Source organism: Cephus cinctus, unplaced genomic scaffold (genome assembly GCF_000341935.2).
Source record: "Cephus cinctus unplaced genomic scaffold, Ccin1 Ccin1_scaffold0168, whole genome shotgun sequence".
In the NCBI taxonomy this organism is placed as follows: domain Eukaryota; kingdom Metazoa; phylum Arthropoda; class Insecta; order Hymenoptera; family Cephidae; genus Cephus; species Cephus cinctus.
Genome location: NW_014332892.1, coordinates 237,413 through 262,647, shown reverse-complemented (window position 1 = coordinate 262,647; position 25,235 = coordinate 237,413). Strand labels below are relative to the sequence as shown.

At 35.1% G+C, this 25,235-nt stretch overlaps 6 protein-coding genes across 8 annotated transcripts; 4 read left to right on the top strand and 2 right to left on the bottom strand.

The window, feature by feature from the left end:
• The first annotated feature begins 874 nt into the window (after positions 1–874).
• LOC107264214 (putative ATP-dependent RNA helicase DHX57) lies at positions 875–6,805 on the top strand. 2 transcript variants are annotated; one of them, XM_025081533.1, is made up of 13 exons: positions 875–893; positions 2,002–2,090; positions 2,169–2,331; positions 2,437–2,621; positions 2,714–3,159; positions 3,232–3,752; positions 3,808–4,118; positions 4,203–4,692; positions 4,764–5,149; positions 5,230–5,351; positions 5,436–5,758; positions 5,820–6,434; positions 6,518–6,805. In XM_025081533.1, exons 2-13 carry the CDS (start codon positions 2,020–2,022, stop codon positions 6,659–6,661), a joined length of 3,777 nt encoding a protein of 1,258 aa, XP_024937301.1. In that variant the 5' UTR covers positions 875–893; positions 2,002–2,019; the 3' UTR covers positions 6,662–6,805. The 2 variants fall into 2 exon arrangements, with proteins under 2 accessions (XP_024937301.1, XP_024937300.1); XM_025081532.1 differs by lacking the exon at positions 875–893 and adding an exon at positions 1,291–1,926.
• A 62-nt stretch (positions 6,806–6,867) lies between these two features.
• Positions 6,868–9,834, top strand: LOC107264216 (H/ACA ribonucleoprotein complex non-core subunit NAF1). Its single transcript, XM_015732234.2, has 6 exons — positions 6,868–7,710; positions 7,802–8,108; positions 8,196–8,322; positions 8,406–8,674; positions 8,773–8,918; positions 8,991–9,834. Exons 1-6 carry the CDS (start codon positions 7,254–7,256, stop codon positions 9,563–9,565), a joined length of 1,881 nt encoding a protein of 626 aa, XP_015587720.1. The 5' UTR covers positions 6,868–7,253; the 3' UTR covers positions 9,566–9,834.
• On the bottom strand, positions 9,815–10,801 carry LOC107264220 (riboflavin kinase-like). The gene is made up of 4 exons (XM_015732239.2): positions 10,582–10,801; positions 10,355–10,506; positions 10,133–10,235; positions 9,815–10,067 (listed from the first exon to the last, which is right to left on the bottom strand). Exons 1-4 carry the CDS (start codon positions 10,673–10,675, stop codon positions 9,946–9,948), a joined length of 471 nt encoding a protein of 156 aa, XP_015587725.1. The 5' UTR covers positions 10,676–10,801; the 3' UTR covers positions 9,815–9,945.
• A 7-nt stretch (positions 10,802–10,808) lies between these two features.
• On the bottom strand, positions 10,809–13,092 carry LOC107264218. Its single transcript, XM_025081535.1, has 2 exons — positions 11,422–13,092; positions 10,809–11,346 (listed from the first exon to the last, which is right to left on the bottom strand). Exons 1-2 carry the CDS (start codon positions 12,701–12,703, stop codon positions 10,937–10,939), a joined length of 1,692 nt encoding a protein of 563 aa, XP_024937303.1. The 5' UTR covers positions 12,704–13,092; the 3' UTR covers positions 10,809–10,936.
• Positions 13,093–13,848: 756 nt separating this feature from the next.
• On the top strand, positions 13,849–18,855 carry LOC107264215 (serine/threonine-protein kinase PAK mbt). Of its 2 annotated transcripts, none has more exons than XM_015732233.2 (8): positions 13,849–13,993; positions 14,070–14,374; positions 14,436–14,835; positions 14,896–15,292; positions 15,447–15,866; positions 15,944–16,476; positions 16,552–16,705; positions 16,786–18,855. In XM_015732233.2, the coding sequence occupies exons 3-8, from the start codon at positions 14,474–14,476 to the stop codon at positions 16,945–16,947; spliced, it is 2,028 nt and encodes a 675-aa protein (XP_015587719.1). In that variant the 5' UTR covers positions 13,849–13,993; positions 14,070–14,374; positions 14,436–14,473; the 3' UTR covers positions 16,948–18,855. The 2 variants fall into 2 exon arrangements, with proteins under 2 accessions (XP_015587719.1, XP_015587718.1); XM_015732232.2 differs by having other exon boundaries at positions 13,871–13,993; positions 14,075–14,374; positions 16,786–16,947.
• Positions 18,856–20,534: 1,679 nt separating this feature from the next.
• On the top strand, positions 20,535–22,908 carry LOC107264219 (glycine N-methyltransferase). Its single transcript, XM_015732237.2, has 5 exons — positions 20,535–20,680; positions 20,960–21,301; positions 21,910–22,045; positions 22,127–22,247; positions 22,337–22,908. The coding sequence occupies exons 2-5, from the start codon at positions 20,968–20,970 to the stop codon at positions 22,625–22,627; spliced, it is 882 nt and encodes a 293-aa protein (XP_015587723.1). The 5' UTR covers positions 20,535–20,680; positions 20,960–20,967; the 3' UTR covers positions 22,628–22,908.
• The last annotated feature ends 2,327 nt before the right edge of the window (positions 22,909–25,235 follow it).

The following is a 25,235-nucleotide window of genomic DNA, read 5'->3' as shown; positions in this document are numbered from 1 at the left end:
GGCGAGCAGAGGCTCTTCGCTACTTACCGCTGGTTTCCGAAACAACTCTTACAACGAGGCAGCTCATCGAATATAGCCTAAATAGTTATTTTCTTTACAATCCTAAGTTCGAGCGTATAGTGTAAAGCTCGGTTTTAATATGACAAAAGTCAACAACTCATGCCTGGCTGCGTTAAGGAGAGCAGCGATGCGGTGCTAGCTTCCAGCATTATTTAATAATAGTTCCAAGCAGAACTATGGTCCCAACATTGAGTACTAGAAAGAACTACCCCGGAACTGTTTGAAACATAATCTGAAAATAACACTGAAAAAAGTCAGCTCCTTATGCATAACTGCACTGAAGCATATAGTGCGACTAGTATCCTTAATCACGGCACTGCTTTAGTTTATTTTATCATCCAACACGCATACAGTCAGTCCTTTTCTTGTCCGCACATCAGTATAATATAAACTTTATTCTAATCCAGTATAAATGAACTCGCTCATGTATAAACTAATCTTTTTCACGTATCATTAAAGAGTAAAAATAGGAAAGAAAAGGAAATTCTCGTGTTTATATCATTTCAAACTTTCCGGTCCCATTGCGCTATTTCTATAGCCAATACAGCGGCGAATCCCTGACGAACTCACGGTCTTGAACAGCCAATCAGCGAGGCACTTCAAAATAACCAGTTCAGGACGTAACAACGTTGGTAACAATGTCAACGTGGACACGCCACCTAAGCGGAGGGCCCTCGAATCAGTCTCACGTTTTGGATTGGTCGAGTACATATATATATATATATATATATGTATAATAATACTATACGTGATATTCGTGAGCTCCATGAGACGCATGGATTTATACCGGGTGTCAGTCATTGACTCATTGGCATTCTCCCTACCCATCTCTGGTTAAGGCAAAAACACGAGAATGAATTTTAAAAATTTAATTATACATGTTGTAAGGAACACTTAAAAATGTTTTTGTGATCATTTATCCACTATTATCATTGTGATTGTTCATGTCAGCCACGATTTTCGATGAGATAATGTGCAGGAGCCAGGATTTGCAATAGCCGGTTGATCTGGGAAAAAATTCAATGGATTCTTGAAATGCGATATATTTAGCTGTTGTTCACAATCGCAAATTTTTTTAATTCTCTATGCAGCTTCTTCTGCAGCTTTGTTCGTAATGTGTAATATATACCGTGATTGGAATTGAAAGAAGCAAGAATGACCAAAAAGTGCATCGTGCCTGCTTGAATCACAATGGTAGAAATTTGCGTTTGAAAATCTCACAGGAGTTACAAATAAATTCAGTAAAAAAGTTACGATACAAGCAAAAATTGACTGTATACATTAGTATATCCTCTGTAAAAGATTTTTCATTAAAAATTCCTACACTCAAACCGGAGAAAGTCTTCTTTTTACAAAGAGTATTGGACCTTGTGGAACCAATTTCATATAGTGATGCAACATAAATTCAACAAGTGCAAAAGAGAGAAAATATTTATACTATTGAACTTAGCTACGAAAAAAATTCTACTTCTGCAGATATTTCACTTTTTGTACTTGTCCAGAGGTATTTTCATCAAGTTAAAAGTTTTCAGTATATACGCAGTTATAGCATCATTTAATTTTCATGACTTTTAGGTGAATTGGTCCATTTAACTTCACTTTTTTAAATCATCAATTCTTTATTTGTCTAACTTTAAAATTAGATTGTTAAATTTTATTTAATTAGCATCGCATCGGTTTTTTGTGTGTAACTTTCCTTTTGAATCAGCGATAAGAGGTTGCACTGAATTTACGGATGCGCATGCGTGCATTCTCGACACTAGCGCTTGCGGACAAAATTGTCCACGTTACGGTTACGATCTACAACATGGAGAAGATAGGGAAGTGCCTAGACCTGTATACAAGATCGTGAGGCAAAAACAGCTTGTAGGCACTAACCTTTTAGAAAGGACGTTATTACATTACAGTTTAATAGAAAATATATTATTCGTCTTTGTAAAGATAAGATATCTATTAAAAATGGATCACCTTAGTGCCCAATTGATGGAAGATGTCGTTTTAGAACAGAAAAAAGGACCTAAAAGTAATATGTAAGAAATAAAGAATTCAGTGTCATATATTATTTGATTTTGTATTTAAAACAGCAGTTAAATATAATTTTTGTTTAGCTCATCTGCAAGGAATACTATCGTGAAACCAACTAAAGATGTTTCTAAGCCAGAAAGTTCTCCACGACCTTCAATGAATCTTAAGGTTGAAATGCAAACTCTCAGAATAGCAGAGGAATCTGAGAAACAACTTTATGAAACATTGAAACATATTTATGGATCTGTATGTACAACTATGATATATTAAAATATGATTGATACGTATATTGCAATGTAAATTAAGTAAAGACTAACACGATGATGTTAATAAGATTTTTGATTTTGTTAGAGCTTCAAAATGACTGATATCACTGAGTTTGAAAATAAAAAATCTAATTTGGGCAAGCAATATTGGATGGAAAGGGGTAATTTAGTAATAAAAGGAGTTTTGGATTATTCATCCAAGGATACAACACCAAAAACTCAAGAGCAAATAACAAGACAATTTGCAACATCCAAACTAGAAACCTACAGGTTTTGTAGTATTGTACTGTATTTTCTCTAAATAATAGTATTTTATATTTTGTTTTCTAAAACCATTACTATTGACATTTCCACTGTTACAGCTTCCATTCTTCGCATTGTATAGAAGCTTTGATGCATGCAAGCGGTCATATGGGAAATGCATTAGAAATATTATTTAGTAAATATTATGGAACTGATGAACTTCCTAAGAGGGAAGATTTGAGTGATTTGGATTACAACGAAATATTGGAAAGAAGAGACGACGAAAAATTAGCTTTGGAGTCAATTTATGGAGATATGTTCACTGAGAAGATAAAAAACCAAATTTGGATAATTAAGCTAAAGTTAAATTACTTATTAAAAAAACAAGAGACTAAGACCATGCAAAAACCTAAGAAGGAAAATAAAGAGCTATGCAGATTGTTTTTACACGGTAAATGTCGATTTGGGCCAAAATGTAAATTTCTACATCAACAACCAGAACCAGTAAAACCAGAACCAATTAGAGAAGATCCATATTTTACATTGGAAATAAGATTCCCTGAAGGTAAGTGACTAAATTTGTATATAAGAGATTTGTTGGTTTGATTATTAACTTTTAAATTATCATTTTAAACAGGTTGCATGTATCCTTATGAACCACCATACCTTTATTTCTCTAAAAATGAAACAACGTATCCGAAAATAGAATGCCTTAGAATAGCACGAAGGCTTTATGATGAGGCACAGCAACTCTGCATTGATGGAACTCCATCAATATTCTCATTAATCTCACTCTTGGAAAATGAGTACGACATAAAATCATACTTGGAGGAAAATAAAGAGCAGTTTATAGACAAGGATGATCCTCTATTTCCGAAATCGTCGGAGGATGATAGCAATGACGCTCCTACACATTATGAGAAGGGCTCTACGCGTCGTCGAGATCGTAACAATATTCCTTGGCAAGAAATAGTGAAACAAGATGATGAGATTCAACAAAAGTTTATGGAAAAGCAAAGAAATTCAAGATATCTAAAAATGAAGGAGGTGCGAAGAAAGTTGCCAGCTTGGTCACGTATGAATGCAATATTAGAAATAATAGATGAAAACCCAGTCACTATAATATCCGGTGAAACCGGATGCGGCAAAAGTACTCAGGTAATTGAAACTTATTCTTATACTGCGTATAAGATTTCACGATAATATATTACAGGTTCCCCAATTTATATTGGATAACTGGATAGTAAACAGATACGAGGAATCAAAATCTCATGTAGAAATAATTTGTACTCAACCACGCAGAATAAGTGCAATAGGTGTTTCTGAGAGAGTTGCAGCAGAAAGAGATGAGCGTATAGGAAATACAATTGGCTATCAAATCCGTCTGGAAAACAAAATGTCCAATTGGACAAGATTGACTTTTTGTACGACAGGTATACTTTTACAAAGGTTCTCAAGTGATCCACAACTAAAATCAGTCACTCACATCATAGTGGACGAAGTTCATGAACGTAGTGCTGAAAGGTACTAATATACCAAAGAAGATAGTACTTTCAAATTATAGTGTTTGATTATTGATTACATTTTATTAATGTTATTTTATTACAGTGACTTTTTGCTCATGTTGTTAAAACAATTGCTGCCTAAGAGGCCAGATTTGAAAATTATTTTAATGAGTGCTACTCTCAAAGCTGATGCGTTTTCAACTTACTTTGGAAATGTTCCCGTACTAGATATTCCTGGTAGAACATTCCCTGTCGAACAAATCTTTCTGGAGGATATCCTTGAAAGAACGAATTTTGTTCTTGAAGAGAATTCAAAATATACACGTAAAGTTAAAGGCGGCTGGGAGCAACTAGAAATTGATTTGGAGTCTGCAGATGTTGAGAGTTTATCCAGTGTCGTACCAAGAGATAATGTTGTCGATGACAACTTGACCTTAGCCCAACTTTTTGGACGATATGAAGGGTACTCTAGGCGTACATATAAAAATCTTTACGTAATGGACCATGAAAAAATTAATTTTGATTTGTTGGAAAAGACCTTGGAGTGGATTGTTAATGGGGATCATGAATATCCTAAAACAGGCTCAATTCTGGTAAAATATTATAGTACCATATGTAACATTTCTGTTACGAATCGACCTACAGTAACAATATAAATTTTCAGGTATTTTTACCTGGTTTTGCAGAGATTATTGCACTAAGGGATTCCTTATGTGACAATAAAATTTTATCACCAAAAGCTGGAAAATTCGTTGTGGTACCATTACATTCCACTTTGTCCAGCGAGGAGCAGAGCTTAGTTTTCAGAAAAATGAAAGAGGGTGTTAGAAAAATTGTGTTGAGTACAAACATATCAGAAACTTCTGTAACAATAGACGATTGCGTATTTGTCGTTGATACTGGCAAAATGAAGGAAACTCGATTCAATTCTAATCAGAATATGGAGAGTTTAGAAATGTGCTGGGTATCTCGTGCCAATGCTATGCAAAGGAAAGGACGTGCAGGTCGCGTAATGCCTGGTGTTAGCATACATCTTTATACATCTCATAGGTTTAATACTTTAACTATTATATTGTGTTTCCAATTCAGAATAATAAAATAAGAGCATAATTAAAAGTAATGTATTCTAGATTCAAGCATCACTTCTTAGCTCAACCGATACCTGAAATATTAAGAATTCCTTTAGAACCCTTACTGCTCCGTATTCAAATTATGCACAAAGGAAAGAAAGTAAATCTTCATGATATTTTAGGTTTGTATTGTATAATTATGTGTCCCTTATAGATCAAATTTATTATATTCTATGTTATAATAATTATTATTATTCCACTTACAGATAAAGTTCTGGAACCTCCTTCTAAGGAAAGTGTTACTGACGCTATAAAGCGACTCCAAGATGTGGGAGCGTTCGATCCTGAATGTGTATTGACTCCCTTGGGTCATCATTTAGCAACATTACCAGTCGACGTACGAATTGGGAAATTAATATTGTTCGGTTCTATTTTTTGTTGTGTGGATTCGGCACTGACAATAGCAGCCTGTCTTTCACATAAAAGTCCGTTCGTCGCACCTTTTGATAAAAAACACGAAGTCGACAAGAAAAAAAAGGAATTCGCAACCGCCAACTCGGATCAATTGACCATCCTCAAGGCGTATAGGGTAAATAATTGTAAATTTACAATAATGTATACGTAATGAAATAATGGATATGATATTTCAGAAATGGTTGGAAACATGCTCTCATAGTTTCTATGCTGGTCAAGTATTTGCCAATGAAAATTTCTTGTCAGTGAGAACCTTGCACACTCTGGCTGATATAAAACACCAATTTCTAGAGTTACTAGTGTCAATTGGTTTTGTACCTGCTGATGTCAGGAAACGCCAAATGGGATCAGATAAAATTCTCGAAACGACAGGTTTCGAATTAAATGTGAACAACGAAAATTTTAAGCTACTACAGGGTCTCTTGTGCGCCGCACTGTATCCGAATGTCGTAAAAGTTTTCACGCCTGAGAAATCCTTCCAAATACAGTCGTCTGGTGCTATTCCTAGACAACCCAAACCAGAGGAGCTTAGATTCCAGACGAAAAATGATGGCTTCGTTAATATTCATCCATCTTCAGTGAATTTCTCAGTGGGACATTTTCCCAGTCCTTATCTTGTCTTTCAAGAGAAGATCAAGACTAGTAGAATTTTTATCAGGGAAATATCCATGGTGCCTATGTTATCGTTAATCCTGTTTTCAGGATACGGTATTAACATTGAATTGCACAATGGTACTGTTATTCTATCGCTAGGAGATGGTTGGATTATGTTCAGGGTAGAATCACACAGGGTAAGAATTAAGAACTTAACATTACGTACAATATAAGCAATGTATATTTGATTTTAGAATTTCTGTTTTCTCCCTTGTTTCAGGTGGCACAATTGTTACAACGCATGAGAATCGAATTAGTTAAATTATTAGAGCAGAAAATGCAAGATCCTTTATTGAATCTTCTTAATCACCAGAATGGAAAAAAGATTATACATACAATAGTCAATATAGTTACAAGAGATTAGGTAGACATAAATTAATTTAATTTATCAACAGTTCAGAAATTATCTGGAGACAATTTCAATTTTCACGTTTGTGAAGTATTAATTGTACATAGATAATATAATAATTTTATAATACGCTTATTGTTGACACTTTCAAAGTGTCAAAGAAAAATACATGTCTATTTCTTTAAGCGTGGTATTTTGAAAATTCCTTATATTCTCTATGCCCTACATTTTTTCCCTATTTTATTTGGCCAGGTACAAATGATCAGAATCAGCGCCATTTTCTGAAAGAAGAGTGGCGGCATTCTAAAGTATTGCAGGTTAACACGTGGTTGGTGTTATGCGGCGGATGGACGTTGCACGTGTTCTTTTAAAAAGATCTTAAACATTTATAATTCGAGAAATGTCAGTATGAATAATACTTATTTCGTTAGTTATAATAACGCAGTGATTTAATGTCAACAAGGGGTACTGCTTATAAATAATGTATCAAAGAAAGAAAACGTGAAATCAATGCTAGAAATTGTGATACAAACGATTAAACTTCAATAGGATTTTTTATTAATAATTATTTCTTATTACTTAATGAATGAAGCTTTAAACTGTCGAAATGGCTAGTGAACAAAGTATTGTAAATGAACTTGAGAAGATTGTCCAGCATGACGTAACCTTAAAGAATGAAACTTGCCAGTCAAGTACTGAAGCTCATATGGTTTTTGAAAAACCTATATCTGAAGTTGAAACTGTTACAAATACAGAATTTGTACAAAATTGTATAGTGGAGACAAATTCTGAGATGACAAAAGATGCTGTGGATACAATGGAAATAGATGATGGTATTTTGAAAAGTAACGTGTTACCAAATGTTGCGATAAACCATGATACTAATGTTGAAAAACATTCAGAGAGTAGTGATAATCAAATTTTTAATGGTTGTAATAATACAGAAGATAAGTTTAGCTTGGAGCAAAGGGAATTACCAACTGTAATGAAGAATCATGGTTCTACAGATGATAACACCAATGTACAACCATTACATATTGCTGATAAGTCAGCAAATGCAAAAGGTTTCTTTTAGAAGCAATACATGATGGGTTTAGTTATATAATCTTTATATGTTGTTTTAAGTTATACTATTATAGCATTCATATATTTCAGTTCAACAAATTGCTATTGATACTAAAGTATCATCTCTTGGAGCTTTGGCAATAGCTTATGAAAATTCAGATTCTGAATCTGAGTCAGAAGAAAAGACAATGGGCACATGTAAACCATGCGAGAAAGATATTCTGGTTGACAAAAAGCAATCTATAAAGGAATATAGAGTAACGGAACGAGCATCGTCTGATGATGAAAATGAAATGGATAGTGAAGAAGATTCTAGTAGTAGTAGCAGTAGTAGTAGTGAAAGTTCTGCAGATAGCGATGGTGACGCAGCATCACAAAGTGATGATAGCACAAACAGGTATAATATCTACCTAATAGTAATTCATACAAGTACATACAATCTCTGAGTAATACTAATTCATATGTTATCTAATTTTACCATTAGACATAAGAAAACAAGAAAATCAAAGTCTGTCAAAATAAAAGATGAAAAGGGTGAGCTGGATGATCTTCCACCAATCGAAGATTTAAAAATCAGTGTACCTGAAGTTCTCTGTGATCCATTGGGAGAGGTAATGTTTTAATTTTGTAATCATAAACATTGACAAAAATTACATTAAACATTTTCTCACACATCTAAAATATTGTTCTCAAGGTTGGTTGGATGGTGGATCAATTAGTAGTAGTTCGTCCTAAACCTGAAAAACCCACACTTAATCTGGACACAGTTCTATTTGTGGATAGAGGACGCAGAGTACTAGGTCGAGTGTTTGACGTATTTGGTCAGGTAGCTGAACCCCATTACTGTGTACGTTTCAACAGTTCTAAACATATTGAGGAATGTGACATAAAAGTAGGCATGACTGTGTACTACTGTCCAAACACGCCATACACAACTGTAGTCTTTCTACATGATCTGCTAAAGTGAGTTCTATCGATACTCTTAACTATAAATAATCTTGAAACTTGATTGCTTGATAAGTACTACAATGGAAAAAGAGTCACTTATAATTTTTTTGCAGGATGAAAGGGACCGATGTTGGCGGGGATGATGAACATCCAGAATTTTCGGATGACGAGGAAGAACGAGCTTATTACGAAAAATTGAAAAAACAGAAAAATGAAAAGACTAACAAGCAAACACCGGATGTTCCATCAAAACGAAAACGTAAAATAGACAATTCATTTATAATAAATAATGATATAATTATTCATCATATGAATTAATCTTAATCTTCAGGTTCGAATGCAGATTGGCAATCAGGTCATCCTTGGAGTAGCAACTGGAAATCTCAGAATAACGACCATGGAAATCAACCATATAATCACGGTATGACTGAGTGGGGTCCAAAACCCCGACAATCAAGTGCACATTATCCCCAAAATTCATGGCCTCGTCTGCCATTTCAAAGAAATCCTTGGTCGCAACAACATACTTTTCAAAAAAATACTTGGCCACATCCCACACCCATGCAAATGCACTCTATGCAAAGCGCTTATCCAGTACAGTGCAATACAGAAACTTCTGCGAATACATCAAATTCAGCACAGGGAACTCAACAGAGTCAATACGATGTCCAGTATTCCTTTAACCAACAGCAAAATCTTATGTACAAAAATGATGATGCTTATGACCAGTCACCACGATTTGGCTCTGGTTTTGAATACTATGCTTCAAGCAGTCCAAATACATTTTCATGCCCGCCAATGAGATTTCCTCGCATGCAGTGGAATTCACGACCAGCACTTCCTCCTGGACAACCAGGTATGCCGTGGCTTCCACTACCACCACCACCACCTCCACCGTGTACATAATTTCTACTTAATCACTCATTCAATTCAATCAGAACTGTTTTTCTAATTTCTGTATCCTGCTCTTTTAAGGAGTCTTGATTTCTATTATTAGCAAGAAAAACAATCTATCAGTGGTGGATTATAAATTTAACTTCTCTGTCATAACAGTGCATGTTGGGGCTCCGGTGCGATAATTCTATTAAGAATTATAATACAAGCCCGTCATTTACTATCGATCATATTAATCAGAGTTGCATAATATTGGATAAATAAAATTGATTAGAATTATATTTTGCAGAATTATTATTTTACATAAGAATCACAAGTATCGACAGGTATAGTCGATTTGCATACAAATTCAATACATATGTAAAATTATATTCTAAATGTTGTTTGAATTATTATAAATGTTGAGGCTCTATTCCTTTAAGAAATACATTTTGCTTATAACCACCAACATCCTGTTTTTCTAGTTCTTTATCAGCGATAGAAATATCGTTTTTTATTTCCCTTATCAGATCATCTTAAGGAAAGAAGATTTGTCTTGTTCGTTAATATAATATAATAAATCATTTACAAGTTACTCACCAACACAGGAAAAATTCATCTCAGGTCTTATGTAACCCAAAATAACAAGTCTGATTTCTTGGCCATACAAATCATGGGGGAATTTATGGAGAATATGTACCTCCTAATTATTAAGAAGTTACATTATAACATGTCAAAGTTTCTAGCCATTAGTAATAAAGTAGATATAAGATAAACTGAAATTCTCACATATTTAAATGATCCAATATCAATATTACCTACCAGAGATTTTTTTGTATTATTATAAAATGGGTTCCATCCAACATTTAGAACCATTTTATAAATATCCTTTTTATTCAACGAAGCCCATCCATAATAAACTCCTAATTCAAGTTCAGTAGGTAAAGCATCGATCACCTCTTGAGGTAAATTTGCTATAAAATGAAATATATTAATTGATAAATTCTATATAACACCTTAAATTATATTATATCACTCCAATTAGGTACCAGTTGGAATTCCTAATTCTTTCGATCCTCGTTGAAAACCTTTGACGATAGAACCCACAACAAAATGAGGTGATGCAAGTTTATTATTATTCATTATTATATAGACTTGTCTGCTTCGACTGATAACTCAGAAATGATTATAAATTATTGACAGTCGAGTTGAACGTACTGTGGGATTTAGATTAAATGTCTTAATCAACGCATCAAAAAGATAATGTATAATGTAATTCCACTGAATTTAGATATTGGTAGATCAACCCATTTATTATTATAAAACTCCATGTTTATTTCAAACATTGATATTTACTGTTTCTATATCTATTAACAATTATACATTCCACATGTTACAGGCAACTTAAAAAAGCGCTATCTCAACGATAAAGACAACAATTGCAAATAAAATTCCAATTATGTAAAGAACAAATACTGGAAACATGTGATCTATTTTTAATACAACGGGTGAATTATTGCTTCTTATATTTTTGAATTTGGAATCCCCATAAACATTACGTCTTATCTTTTCAGTAATACCACATTCAAACAATTGTGACACGACTAAATTTATATTGGAAAACCACGGTGATCCTTTTGGTAATTGATACTGTAAAGTATAATGTACTATTGGTTCTGGGATAATGTGAAGCTGTTTGGTATCCGGATTGTGTGTATTCATGTACTCGGTTGAGTCTCTGCTTTTAGTAATAGCGAATTCTTCTCCGTTCAATATACTTCTAATCTTCTCCATGGTCTCATTATTACTCACTACTGTAAAACGTTTCAATAATTGTCTAGATATCGTTGAATTATCCATTTGAAAGAACCAACAAGTAATCTTATCACCGCCAAATGGCATTCCAGATTCCAAGAGTTCTTCGAGACTGTATATTAAATTGTACTTTCTTGGTGTTGTTAGAAATCCAACCAAAATTCCTTGGTAGGCATTAGTAATGATTAGTGAGTAGACTAACCAAATTGATACTTGTAACTTAAACGAATTGTTATTCATTTTTACGGATGAGATACCAAGAAACATGGACCAGAGATTCAGCAGGCTATAAGTAGATCTAGGCACAGGCGTGACTCTCTTATATATCGTAACAATAAAACCAGTTAATATCCAAGATAAAATAATGGAGAACCACATGATGGTTGAAAATGGATATATAAAATTCTTCCAGTTAAACGATTCTACAAAATTCTTCATGACAAAATTGTAATCTCCCGTGAAGTAAAGTGATGTTCGTTCCAAAACGCTAGTTTCGTATATACTAAATCTTGATTGCACATCAGAAATGTCGACACTTCTGTTTATCAATAGTGCCATCCTTAGTGTAGCTGTGCCATTTTTTAATATCGATCCAACTTTTGAATATTCAGTCATTACCCAATCGATACGAAAATTGAGCGCATCGCTTAACAAACGTAACACAGTTGCCATATACTGTGATATCATAGTTTCACTTATTTCCTCAATGGTTCCATATAAATGCATAGGAATGGTTATATTCATGTGAAGGACACGTATTGGACATTGATGAAAATTTTTATATTTATCCGGAAAACACATTTCTTCATTCGTCCAGTCACTCAGTTCGTATATTTCAACGGATTTGCATACTCTCGGTGTAAACGGTGCGTAACTATACAGCACCACTTCATTGTTTGAATTGCAGCATATGAAAACTACGACACTCGTTATCCATTCGGTCCAAAAATAATTTAAAGTATCATTTGCCACTTTGAAAATGTCCTTTGGATGATAGCGACGTATTTGGATAGAAAAAAATTTGTCACGTTTATTTCCATCGTAGTGCGATATGTCGTCGGAGAAATTGAAAGTGTCCATGAAAACGAAATTATACTCTCCTGCGCGTAAAAAATTGTCTCTTAACAATATCGGATACATGAAACTCGCATTGATATTCATGTCGATCAATTTGTCCCTTTGAAAATGTAGCAAACATTTCTTTATTTCTTCACGAAGATTAATTTTCTCTAAAATATCTGTAGACTCATTTAAACATAGTTTTTGACTTGCTAAGCCACGAAAATCATTTTGAACACTTTGGGATATGTTCAATAATCTAATAAATACACTCACTATAACAGAAGCTGGATGCATTGTAAAGTTCTGAAGTGACTGATACTATAAAGTGACATGGAAATTCGACGTGATTTCTATTTATGACGAATCGGCTTGATTTTATGTGTTTGAGATATAGTCACCGTAATACAATTATAATGATGGGATTAAGATCATATCGTGATTCATTCTGATAAGGTTTGAAAATGTGATGACACCTGATGTATTTTTAATCGTAAAATAATGCCAGTACTACTTTATATTATATATGTATAAGTCAATACAATTTGAAATCATTAAACGATAATACTCGCATAAAATAAATAGTTGATTAATGAAAGGAATATTGGCAATATTCCTAAGGAATAAAAAGATTAACTCTTCTTGTTTATTATGAAGGAGAAACAGAAAGAAAAGCTTTCGCCATAACATACCGTATTATTATTAGGTCCATGGCAGGCTTTATACTTCCTGCTTTCGTATCTCTTAGTCTTCATTCGGCTACCCTTTGAGAGCCTCCATGACTGGAGCTCCTACCACGCAATCATGCCACGCTTTGATCAACTGCCAATTCCGTGAATCTCATTTTTTCATTTTAAGGTTTAAAACTTGTACTCATTTCAACTGCCGACTGCGGGAAGCATACGGGAGTGCCTACAGACAGGCGTAGAAGAGAAGTTATGTTTGTTCCTGTTAACTAATTATAAATTAGATTCACATATGATTTTTCAGCCATCCCAGAACTTGCAGAGGTTTCGTGCAAAATTATGTAGAGAAGATTTACTTCACCTAAAAAAAATCATCGTTACAGAAGATACTCTAAAATGAGTATTATTTTTATATTAGTATACAATCATCTTCAAGTACAGTAATATATGAACGTGGACAGCATTTGATCATTTGAGCTAAAGTGTGCCAGGGCAATTAGAATGCGCAACTGGAAACAGCACAGGAAATACCATAAACTCATTATCGAGAAGCTTACAGTGAAGCTGGATAACGCAGGTGGCTCTGTCAAACATGAAGTCAAGCAATGAATTCTGATTGATTTTGATTTAATGGGAATATGAAGTGTCCAAGGTAACGAAATGTCTAAGAAACAATCAAATTATAAGCGCCCTGCGCATATTTAAGAATATGGCTTCGAAATGGCTGCGCAATGACTAAAGACTGAATGCCAGGTACGGTTCAATCTCTATCGAGTGGCGGCGCCACAGCGCAAACAACCTGTCGAAGCGAAGAACGGCATATTTATGATGTGATTTCGGGAGTAAATTCGATGAATTTTCGTCGATATTGTGCACAGCATTCGTTCCTGATCCTGTCGTGGTATGAAAGAATACATACTGTTTAATCAGCGTTTCATATATTAACCAACGTCTCTCCTAAATATTCATACTCGTAGCATAGCTGTGGTAACTAGGCGTTGCTGTCACTTGGCTTCCTGTGGCCCATTTCGTTTTTCCCAAATTTCCAACGCTTCTTTGACCACGATGATGTTGACCTCGTGGCCGTATCCGAGAACCGGATCTATTATGTGGATGCTGGGCATATGACGATCCGTTTATACAGTGGAAAAGTGTGTTGCTTGTACCAGTAAGGATTCTTGCTAAGGATATTTTATAGCCCTGCAGATCTTACTGTGGTATAGATTTTAAGACTGCTGAAGTCTGAAGTTGAAGCTGTTTTTCTTAGACAACTGTTGAGATTGTAAGTATCAAAGACTTTGGATGAGGTAACGTCATCTCTATGATCTCTGTCTCTATTTCAGGAATTGTACAGTGTCTATGAAAACATTTTAAAGTGAAAATGTTTGCCAAGAAAAAGAAGAAGCCACAGATTTCTACTCCTACCAATTTTGAGCATAGAGTACACACAGGGTTTGATAAGCGTGAGGGGAAGTTTGTGGGACTTCCTTTACAATGGGCATCTATCGTTGGGAATAATCAAATTCTCAAGTCCAGTAATCGGCCATTGCCTCTGGTAGATCCCAGTGAAATAACACCTACAGACATTCTTGATTTGAAGACTATTGTGAGAGGTCATAATGATTCAAAAATTGCAAGATTGGGAGAGAAAACTGCTGAGAATAAACTTCCCAAGACTAGCACAGTTGCCAGATCGAATTCGCTGCGATCATCAAGCCCACCAAGACTTAGAAGAGACTACAGGTAATATAACTATTAAAAATATTACTAATAGTTTAGTATACAATGTTTTATAATTTTTAGAACTAATTCAAACCTTCCGCCATCTGTGCCGGAAGGCCAAGAGATGTCCTCCAGTCCAGGCCAGATGCAGGCATATCCCACATTTGGAAAACCACATGGCTATCCTGATAGTCTAAGACAGAATTCACCAAATATGGCTCCTGGCTTAAATCCTAATCTCCAAAACCTGATTCCTAACTTGCAGAATCTCAATCCTAACATGCAGTCTTCGCCAAATTTGACTCACCTAGGTTCGACTGCACAAAACATGTCTCTTAATTTCCAAAACTTAAGCCCCATTCTCAACCTACAGGGCCCCACATCAAATCCGAATACCCCACAGATATCAGAGCATGATTTCCAAAGGATGAATCCACCACCAGCCATATCGTCGAGTCAATTCAATGGGAATATACCTGTGAGTAATAGTATCTTCAGGAATATAGATAATCTAATCTATCGTATATAGCACTCATAGCTTTCATCTGATACTTGTTAAAGCATAACTTAGATATCCAATGAACCATATTTTGCGTAACGAAAAAAAGACGTGTATTCCTCTAATATTCCAGGTACCTAACATCGACTCCTCTTCACGAGATCATCAAATGGCACAAAACGTGCTGCTACATAAACTGCAGCCCAAAGTTTCACCAGTTGGTTCAATAGCCTCTCAACGCCCATTGAGTCAACTAAGCTCACACAACGTGAACAAACATTCTCAAAACTATGGGATTAGCGAAAACCCACCGAATTTACACGCTCACTTCCAAAAACCAATAGAAAGCTCGCAATCTATGCATAATCTCTCAAAATCAGTTGTCACCTCAACAGTTCCTGGTGTCAGTTCAACTCCGGATCAAAACCAAAACATGAAAGCCGCAGTATCTTCAGGAAACTTAGCCGCTGCTTCTGGAACAAACAATGCTAACAAACAAAGTGCTGAACAGAGACTGACACATGAGCAATTTAGAGCAGCGCTTCAGATGGTTGTAAGTATTTAATTATTTTCATTAAATAATTACCATCTTACTTATATTACATATTATACCAATGATATAATTTTTAGGTAAGTCGTGGTGATCCAAGAGAAAATCTTGAAAATTTCCTGAAGATCGGTGAAGGTAGTACAGGGACAGTTTGCATAGCTACGGATAAGAGTACGAATCGTCAGGTAGCCGTGAAGAAGATGGACTTGAGAAAACAGCAGAGACGAGAACTACTTTTTAACGAGGTTGTCATAATGAGGGATTATCATCATCCTAACATAGTAGAGATGTATGATAGTTTCTTAGTAGATGATGAACTTTGGGTCGTTATGGAGTATTTGGAAGGTGGAGCTTTGACAGATATCGTAACACATTCACGCATGGATGAGAGTCAGATTGCTACAGTCTGCTCACAGTGCCTTAAGCCATTGGCGTACTTGCACTCTCAGGGTGTTATCCACAGAGATATAAAATCAGATTCAATCCTACTGACAGCCGACGGGCGTGTTAAACTATCTGACTTTGGTTTTTGCGCTCAAGTCTCTCAAGAACTACCAAAACGTAAATCTCTTGTAGGTACACCATATTGGATGAGCCCAGAAGTGATTTCCAGGTATGATATATTAAAACTATTCACTGACATCATTCCATTCAGAATAAAAATTATTAATTGCTACATTTGTTATAGGTTACCCTATGGACCTGAGGTTGATATCTGGTCACTGGGTATAATGATCATAGAAATGGTAGACGGTGAACCTCCTTTCTTTAATGAACCTCCTCTTCAAGCCATGAGACGTATCAGAGACATGCCTCCTCCAAAGCTGAAAAATTCTCACAAGGTAGATCCTCTTGTCACTTTTAATAAATCATACATTTCACAAATTTTTAAAGATTTGATTAATAGACTATATCGTTACAGGTTAGTCCACGACTTCAGGGCTTCCTGGAGAGAATGCTGGTTCGAGACCCGGCCCAAAGAGCCACAGCAGCAGAATTGTTACAGCATCCATTCCTGAGACAAGCTCAGAGTCCCAGCATCCTGATACCGCTAATGAGAGGAGCAAGGCATACCAATTGCTGACGAGATGTTATGAAAAAGTCACAGTTTTCATGGAAAAAGTATCATCGTTAGTATATGATATCTATATTGAGGTTACGTTTATTTATAAAGAAGAAGAAACATTATGCCGCGTGAAAAACCTCGAGAATTCGAGGCATGTACTTTATCCGGTCACTATGACTTAACATTCCATTTGTGACACAAAGACATTAACCTATACATTAAATTTGAATGTTTGCACCGAGTGTGATTAGGAGCTAGCAGGTGTGTAGACGATAGTGCACTGCATTAAAATATTAACTAAGGAATTCGTACCCAAGTGCCTTGAGATTAAGAATTTTTTTCTTAAATATAAAGGGTGTATATATTGAAATTTAATCCGTTACTAATCGATTTTCGATTCTATGAGGAATTCAGAAAGTGACTTAAATGAAATAATAATTTTATCACTCAGAATCGAATATCGTATACGTTTCTGTATCCAGCTTGTTAAAAAAAAATGATATCAATTTGAGATTCTGTTACAAAGTCAATATCAATGTTTACTTCAATTGGAGTTCTCTATGATTCATTTATCATTAGATATAATACGAAACACGTTAATGTTTAATTATCCACCAAAGGCAGTTCACTTTGTAAACATGTCGCTCGGTACTTTATATGAATATTATTTAATAGTATTATAATAACAGGCAGTTCAAATTGACTTGACCAGATTAACTGGTGACAATTAACACATGCCGGGACTGATAAATAATGAATTGACAAGTCGGAAAGACTGATCGAATTCTTTTCTGTGTTTCTCCTGGTCCTTTTTAATATCCAGCTGTGAAAGTATCAAGGCAGCTCAATTATAAAATGATAAGTATTAAATGACTATCTTATATTAAGTTATACAATAATTTAACCACGAGTAAACTGTTTTATTAAAGGATCATCTTTACATGGGTCTCAATACAAGAGAGTCCCCTAGATCCTCTATTTTACTTGTGAATCGATTATATTAATGATGATTTCAATATAAATTTTACTCACGAATATAATAACGTTAAAAAAAGATATAAGAATGATAATCATGCGAAAAAACCCATATGCTTTTCAATGGGTATGTTAATACGTGTACAGGATCTTATCAAGTTTCATGATAACGAATTTGTACTCAGATTTTAAAGCGCTCGAGTAGCACTAGTTTGTGTGCAGCTTGAGAAAAACTATCAAAGATCTTAGCGCATAATCCTACCAAACAGAAGACAAGAAAAGAAAACGATACGACATAATCCTGCCAACATTCATTCCATTTTGATATAAGATATCGTGATGAAAATTTAAAAAAAAAGAATGTAATAGAAAAATTTAACATAGTCTTGCCACGTAACGACTGTACCGAGTGGCTGTTAAAAAAAAGACAAAACATTCGTCACCTTTCTCAAATGCATTTCTAAACGTCGAGTTAAGGCCTTTGACTTATTGGACATTTAAGGCGGTTCGATGATGATAATTATAATGGTAATAGGTATTCATAGATTAAAAAGTCTCTACAAAAGATTCAAGATTTTGAGTTCAAAAATTAATCAATGAAAGCGTTAATAGGAAATTTATCGTTAAAAAAATAAAAATATTGAATTTTCATGTTCCCATTTATGTATCCAGTATATTTATATAATGTAAATGAACACTGCGTTTTTCTATATCAAGAACTGTACGCTAAATCTCATTCAAATTGTGCATAGTTCGAAATGAAACTCTTAACTAACATCTACCTACATAAAATTTGGTTTTCTCTTGAAATGTCTCTAATCATCGAACCATCTTAAGGCATAAAACAAGTATGTAATTGCCGTACTATTGCATCTACCCACGGAGTACAATGATATAACACCATGTAAATAAGTATAAAGTTAATTAATAATAAATATATACCGAAAAGTTCGACGCCAATTGTAATAGTTGAAATAATTTATCCCAATCTTGAAATTTATATATCCCCAAAAGAATATCAAGTGATTTTGTACAGTTACAAAAAATCCATATATCTTATCACTGATTACGTAAAAATGACAACAATTTTACCGACATGGCGTGACTGGTACTCTCAGACAAACAATACTCATCGTCAGAACTGGTAAACAATAAAACATTCGTAAAACAATCGTGCTGAAAATTATGTCAAAGTAAGAAAAGTAAAATATAATACAGTAACATCTCTATGACGTTCATTCGTCTCTTTAAACAAAACATGCTGTACATACAATATCTCCATACTATTCGTAGTTCACCTGTTTGAAAACTTGTGACTGAAAGAAATACTTCTCTTTTCTCGTCGAGGGGAAAAGAATGAAAAGCGTCATTACAGTTTTCATTGACAATAGACACAGAGTCAAGGTGTTTCGCAACGAGCTGCGTAATATTCATAACCCCAGACATATTTGTTCAAGAATCAACAGCTTTCCTACAATTGATTGATAATAAGATATTTACAATCTTACCAAAATAATTAAGGAGTACACTCTCTTTTTCCGATATTATTCTATTTTCGAGATTTCATTAAAAATATTTGTCAAGAATCGCGCAATAACCGTAACTTTTTTAAAAATGCAATGAAACAAACAGCACGTTTACGCACGTTTTTTTCTCTCACTTTTAAACAATAAAAAATCACATGTTCTTATCAAAGATCAAAAGTTTATCAACCAAGCATTCTTTAAATTCTTGACAAGAGAGGCTATCGTGGCAGCACTACGTAGACGGATATTAATATATCTTAATCTATTGTTATTAACGTTGACTTCGTATTGCGTATTGCGCAAAATTATCCTGATAACTTTATTACTCTTGTTTTAATCATGACAATAGCAGCAGCGTTCTTTGTCACGCGTAAAACATTTGCATATAAGTACAATGATCATGGTCATGGTCGTGTGCAGTTCGAGGATATCGAACGATATCGATATATATCGAAAAATCTGATGTATCTGCAGAGTATTTCATTTTACTCCTGGCGGAACATCATCAACAGATGATATTGGATCAACAAGTTCCGCATTGTCATCATCCAGTTTTTATCACCTACTAGTTTTTTTTATCGACTATCCCCATGGCTGATGTAAGTCCAGCATCAGAAAGCGTTTACAGTTTTTTAAATACTGATATCGACTATTATCACTTTAACAACTGTCATAATGTCTCTTATAATCGTGGAAATGTCAATACAGACATGTATATGTATATATTTACCTCATAATGTCAAAGAATTTGGCGAAGATCTATAATTATATTTTTAAAATAAAAAAACAATATGAAATAACAAAGCTATTACCCCCTGAGCATAACCTTCATATCTCTCGAGATTGTCACCGTGTTATTTTGTATAGCCAATACAAGAAGTAATCTCGTCGATATCTTATTTAATAAGATTTATCTATTTGTCATCTAGAAAAACTCATCTTCAACACATTATTTTCGTATCCAAGATCTTCTCGGCGTGCACGGCTTTACTCTTTTATAATCTACAAATTTGAGCTAAATCAGAAAACGCAGAAGAATGTTTCATCATGCTTTGAATGATTGGATCATGTCCAGCGCAAGGGTAGCGCTGACACCGATGATTGGGAGGATTTGCGGGGACAAAGATGATGTAATTCAACATGGTATAAGTAACAGAGATTGCTGGGGTATCAAGTCAGTTGTCATCGAGCTCTCGAGATTTTTGAGCATCTTCATTATTCCTCAAGATAAGCAGCTTTTAAGTACAAGGGTATACATAATCTTTACTGTTAAATTCCTTTAAATATTTATCATTTAAAGAACTTGTCAGTCCAACGACAATATATCAATAGCAGTATTGCCAATCGTAATAAAAAAAAAACCAGTATAAATTTCGATCAAGAACCTTATTCTTCTTTTGATTATATAATTCGTAAAGATCCATTTGGATAGTGTCTTATATAATATTACATAGGCCAGAGTACAGGGCAGAGATTACAAGAAGAAAGTAATTAGCATATCTTTGTTACATAGGCTTTATAATTCTCAGGTGAAAACATGATGGACTCTGTGTTTCGTACTCGTTCCCTGGGAACAGCAGCAGAAGGTGTTCGCGATCAGTACGCAGATGGTAAAGCAGCCAAGATATGGGAAGTCTTCATCGGAGACAAGAAGCAACGTACGCAAAACTACAAAGACTTCCTAGTGGGTCTTCTACGGGAGAGAGGATGTCACAGAATACTTGATGTAGCTTGCGGTACCGGTATAGATTCCGTGATGCTCCTGGAGGAGGGTTTTGAGGTCGTCAGTGTTGATGCTTCTGACAAAATGCTGAAGTACGCTTTGAAGTCAAGATGGGAACGTAGAAAGGAACCTGCTTATGACAATTGGAGTATGTAAACCTGATGAAATTTTTTTTAAACTGCATGCGAAAGTGGTATTGGAAAATTTTTAATTGATAAGACACAATACTCTGATAAGCTTCAGTACACGCAAGGACAAGAAGAAGACAAAAAAAGTTTTAGAAGGTTATCCGTCTTATCATGGAAGGTCAGTTGATGTGCTAAATGCTGACGATTTTATCACGAATTATCATAACTTTCTCTTGATTTATGAAAACCGTTAAAGAGTTCCTGGACACGCGAACGGCTCTAGTAATTTTTTTTGTTATATCGAATTTCCGATAACCAGGGACGAAAACTCTGAAGGCGCCGATGAAGCGAACAAAGAAAGAAGGGAACAAGATAGAAAACGTTAAACAGAATTGATCCGTGACTCAGACGTGATTGGAGAAATGCTATAAACCAAATAATACTGGTTGAATAACTGGCTTGCAATATCTATCCAGTCTATTCTTGGTCGGTTAATCAATTTACAAAATAGCCAACCGAAGAATAATAATTTGCAGTCCTGGGCGGGTTTCTGGAACAGATCTTGCTCTGTGATTCTTGCTGCAAATAGTTTAGCATAAATACGACTGAGTTCTTAATCTATTTTCAGTTATTGAGGAAGCAAACTGGCTGACTTTACCGAGCGACATTAGCCACTTGATTGGGGATGGTTTTGATGCAGTTATATGCCTTGGCAACAGTTTTGCTCACATGCCAGACTCCTTTGGCGATCAAAGAGAACAAAGGTAAATATACAGAAAATATTTTTTAATAAAATATAATTAAAAACAAGGAGAACCAGATGCTAAGTACGTTTTTCATTTCAGACAAGCACTTTCGAATTTTGAACGTTGCGTGAAACCCGGTGGTCTTTTACTGATTGATCATAGAAATTATGATTATATGATTGAAACTGGGCAAACGCCCTCTAAATGCATATATTATAACGTAAGTAATCAATATTCGTCAGTGATAAATTATTAAATAAACCAATTCATTAGAAAAATTTGTCAACTTGCTTTCAATTATATTTTCAGAGTAATCACATGACCGATATCAAGACCTCTGTGTTATATGTATCTGGCAAGCCTGCCATAGTTACCCTGGATTACCTGATAAATCTGGACGCATCCGATCCCGAGAATGTTAACGAGTTCAGATTATCTTATTATCCCCATAGATTCGAAGTTTTTCGTGAAATGTTGGAAGAGGCTTTTCACTACAGAGCCAAGCACACCATCTATGGAGATTTCAAATCTTTGGACAAGGTCAAATGCCCAGCCTTCTACATCCACGTCCTGGAGAAACAGCCGTATCAGCAAGACTAAAAAGAAAAGACATCAAGAATGAATCTTTATGCAAAACAAAAGTCACAGGACAACCTGTACCAGACTCTGCGTCCGGTGATATGCGCAGATTCTATGCGCTATTCTCACTTCCGTAGAAGTCTCTTTCGAAGACGTGAACGTAGACAAGACGTTCAGGAGTAACATGAATAATATACTTATACGCAATGTACTATTCTAAGGTTAATACAATGTAAATAGGATTTTTTCTATATTAAAAGAATAAATACACAGTTTCGCATTGTCGAGCGAAAATCAATCAAGTTTCAGACGTTTTTATTATAAGTTTTGAAAGCAGTTTTTCATTTTGAGTATTCTAGCCAGGCTTCGTTCGATGCTATAATTTGATCTTTCAAGGGTTTCTCGAACGATCCTCGCTGGCAAACAACCAGTCGCTATATCGAAATAGCCGCAGCGCACTTCACGTTGTTTCGATATATTCTCGCGCACAGCCTTTTTTCGGGTACGTGTGCACATGATTGCATGCTGATCAGTGTACTATGCATATGTACGATTAAAATAATAATAATAATAACGTACATATATGTATACGCGAGTGAACGAGAAAAAGGATAACCGTTTTCTGCCATCGACGACCGTATCGTGTTATTCCATTCTAACGTTACTGATTTCACTTTCTCTCTCTCTCTCTATTCTTTCTCCATCGTTTTGTTTATTACCTCCTCGCAATTCACTGTCACGATTTTGATCAAACCCTTGAATAATGGCCACGTCGCAAGAAAACTTGTTTGGAAAAAATCTGATAGCGACAATTTTCAATGATTTACTACAAAGAGCCCGAAAGTGCTCCGCCTTGTATTTTCCTGAAATTTTTTGTTGATGCTGAAGCCATTCGCCTTTCTCGCAACGTCCAGGTGAGGCAAAGTAATTATCCTGTCATACCTGTGTCTATGAGTATTCCAGTAACGGATCTTGCAGGAGAACTCTCGGGCGATGACGGGGACGAGATTATAAGGTCGAGGATTCTTGATAGCGCAACGAACTGCCCATATAGAAAAATGGACGAAGTATTAGTTATAGCAAAAATTCCCCCCTCCCTCCTCCCCCATTTTCACCGTCTAATAATTTATGTATATATGTACACACATATATATGTGTATATATATACTTTTTTTCCGCATCATCCCTCAATATAACAACTAATTAGACACTCGACAAAACCTTCCACGAAGTTCTACGGTCACGTCATTTTTTAAAATTTGTTCTCAACCGGAAACGTCGACGTTTAACGTTCTCATCGTCAAGTGTCATCATTCGAGTTCAATTCGATCGAATAATCCGGGCAGCACACGTACTTTTATTAATCATCCTTGTAACTCGGATTTTAACCTAACCTAAACTTTTGATAGAATTTTCACAAGCATGAAATTTTCATGAACGTGCATATTCATTAATAATTTCCAAATGGTCGAATGGTCGAATATCATTGAATAACGTAACAGAACTCTAGCTGTATCTACCGATGCAAACTTGAATTATTAAAAGCAAGAGGATTCAATAGCAATGGTAATTTACGTACGCGTGCATCTCTGGACGCGGAAAATAATAAAAATCGATTCTCGCTACCCAGGTGCGAGCCTCTCTCGTTCGTTCGGCACTATAACCTAAAACGGCGCCATAATTCGAAACGACCTTAATAATTTTTTTTCATTTAAGTACACTTTTGTTAAATGACGCAAAGCGATATTAGGGTTCGCGTGTAACGAGAGAATTTCGCAACGACCAACTAGTCGTTTAATTGGATTTTGTTCTTTTACTATTTATCCTGTTTTTCTCTTTTCTTTTTACTATTCTCCAAGTCTACCGGAATTTTCGAAATTGCCAATGACGAACTTTTTGAAGATGACACTCTTTCGTATCTCTTTCTTCTTGTTCCCATTTCGTGCTTTTTTCTTTATTTTTTTTTTTCGTTTCTCATTCTCTCTCTGTGTCTCTCAACCACATGCTCTCACGCTCTCTCTCTCTCATTTTCTTCCATTCCTACTACTTTCTTCTACTTTTTCCTACGTGCACACCGCGTGGGCACTTCTTCCTATGTACAATTGCAATTACTCGCTCCTGGCAAGGCGCAATTAAAACGATCGCAATACCCGTGGAATAATCGTGAACCGCTCGTCGTGCGAAAACTTGACGTATATCATAACCAATAATAAAGTACAAAGTACCGCAGCCAATTCCATGAGTGAGTAACAGTTTTTCTCTTCTATAATTAATAAATTACAAACTACAATCGTTTTTCAAACTTTTCAGCTTCCAATCAGAAAATCTCGACGACTCATAATTTCGTTAGGCCACGTCAATGGCTGACGTAGAAATTAATTAAGGAACAGAGAATATGAAAATAACAAACTGCCAATAAAATCTTTGATATACATATAAACTCTCACGTGATTGGCTGACGGTCCTTCACCGTTGGCGGTTACGGCCAATAACGAGAGATATCCGCGAACGTTAAATCTTTCGTAAAAGTTTGAACAGCGACAGTGGAATTTTGCAATTTCTTTTTATACAATGCATAATGCGTCAACGGCACGAGATATACATATGTAAGTGGCAGGACTCGGATTTC

What these genes read in the sequence shown, in the direction of transcription:
- LOC107264215 (XM_015732233.2), top strand. Translation starts at nt 14,474, where the DNA reads ATGTTTGCCAAGAAAAAGAAGAAGCCACAGATTTCTACTCCTACCAAT. An exon ending in AGACTTAGAAGAGACTACAG is followed by an intron (nt 14,836 to 14,895) that starts GTAATATAACTA and finishes TATAATTTTTAG; the next exon opens with AACTAATTCAAACCTTCCGC. An exon ending in AGCCCAGAAGTGATTTCCAG is followed by an intron (nt 16,477 to 16,551) that starts GTATGATATATT and finishes CATTTGTTATAG; the next exon opens with GTTACCCTATGGACCTGAGG.
- LOC107264214 (XM_025081533.1), top strand. Translation starts at nt 2,020, where the DNA reads ATGGATCACCTTAGTGCCCAATTGATGGAAGATGTCGTTTTAGAACAG. An exon ending in TGAAACATATTTATGGATCT is followed by an intron (nt 2,332 to 2,436) that starts GTATGTACAACT and finishes TGATTTTGTTAG; the next exon opens with AGCTTCAAAATGACTGATAT. An exon ending in GATGCGGCAAAAGTACTCAG is followed by an intron (nt 3,753 to 3,807) that starts GTAATTGAAACT and finishes AATATATTACAG; the next exon opens with GTTCCCCAATTTATATTGGA.
- LOC107264216 (XM_015732234.2), top strand. Translation starts at nt 7,254, where the DNA reads ATGGCTAGTGAACAAAGTATTGTAAATGAACTTGAGAAGATTGTCCAG. An exon ending in AGTGATGATAGCACAAACAG is followed by an intron (nt 8,109 to 8,195) that starts GTATAATATCTA and finishes TTTTACCATTAG; the next exon opens with ACATAAGAAAACAAGAAAAT. An exon ending in TGTTCCATCAAAACGAAAAC is followed by an intron (nt 8,919 to 8,990) that starts GTAAAATAGACA and finishes CTTAATCTTCAG; the next exon opens with GTTCGAATGCAGATTGGCAA.
- LOC107264220 (XM_015732239.2), bottom strand. Translation starts at nt 10,675, where the DNA reads ATGAATAATAATAAACTTGCATCACCTCATTTTGTTGTGGGTTCTATC. An exon ending in AGAATTAGGAATTCCAACTG is followed by an intron (nt 10,507 to 10,581) that starts GTACCTAATTGG and finishes TTCATTTTATAG; the next exon opens with CAAATTTACCTCAAGAGGTG. An exon ending in GATGAATTTTTCCTGTGTTG is followed by an intron (nt 10,068 to 10,132) that starts GTGAGTAACTTG and finishes TCTTTCCTTAAG; the next exon opens with ATGATCTGATAAGGGAAATA.
- LOC107264218 (XM_025081535.1), bottom strand. Translation starts at nt 12,703, where the DNA reads ATGCATCCAGCTTCTGTTATAGTGAGTGTATTTATTAGATTATTGAAC. An exon ending in ATCTGGAATGCCATTTGGCG is followed by an intron (nt 11,347 to 11,421) that starts GTGATAAGATTA and finishes AACGTTTTACAG; the next exon opens with TAGTGAGTAATAATGAGACC.
- LOC107264219 (XM_015732237.2), top strand. Translation starts at nt 20,968, where the DNA reads ATGATGGACTCTGTGTTTCGTACTCGTTCCCTGGGAACAGCAGCAGAA. An exon ending in GGCGATCAAAGAGAACAAAG is followed by an intron (nt 22,046 to 22,126) that starts GTAAATATACAG and finishes TTTTCATTTCAG; the next exon opens with ACAAGCACTTTCGAATTTTG. An exon ending in CTAAATGCATATATTATAAC is followed by an intron (nt 22,248 to 22,336) that starts GTAAGTAATCAA and finishes TTATATTTTCAG; the next exon opens with AGTAATCACATGACCGATAT.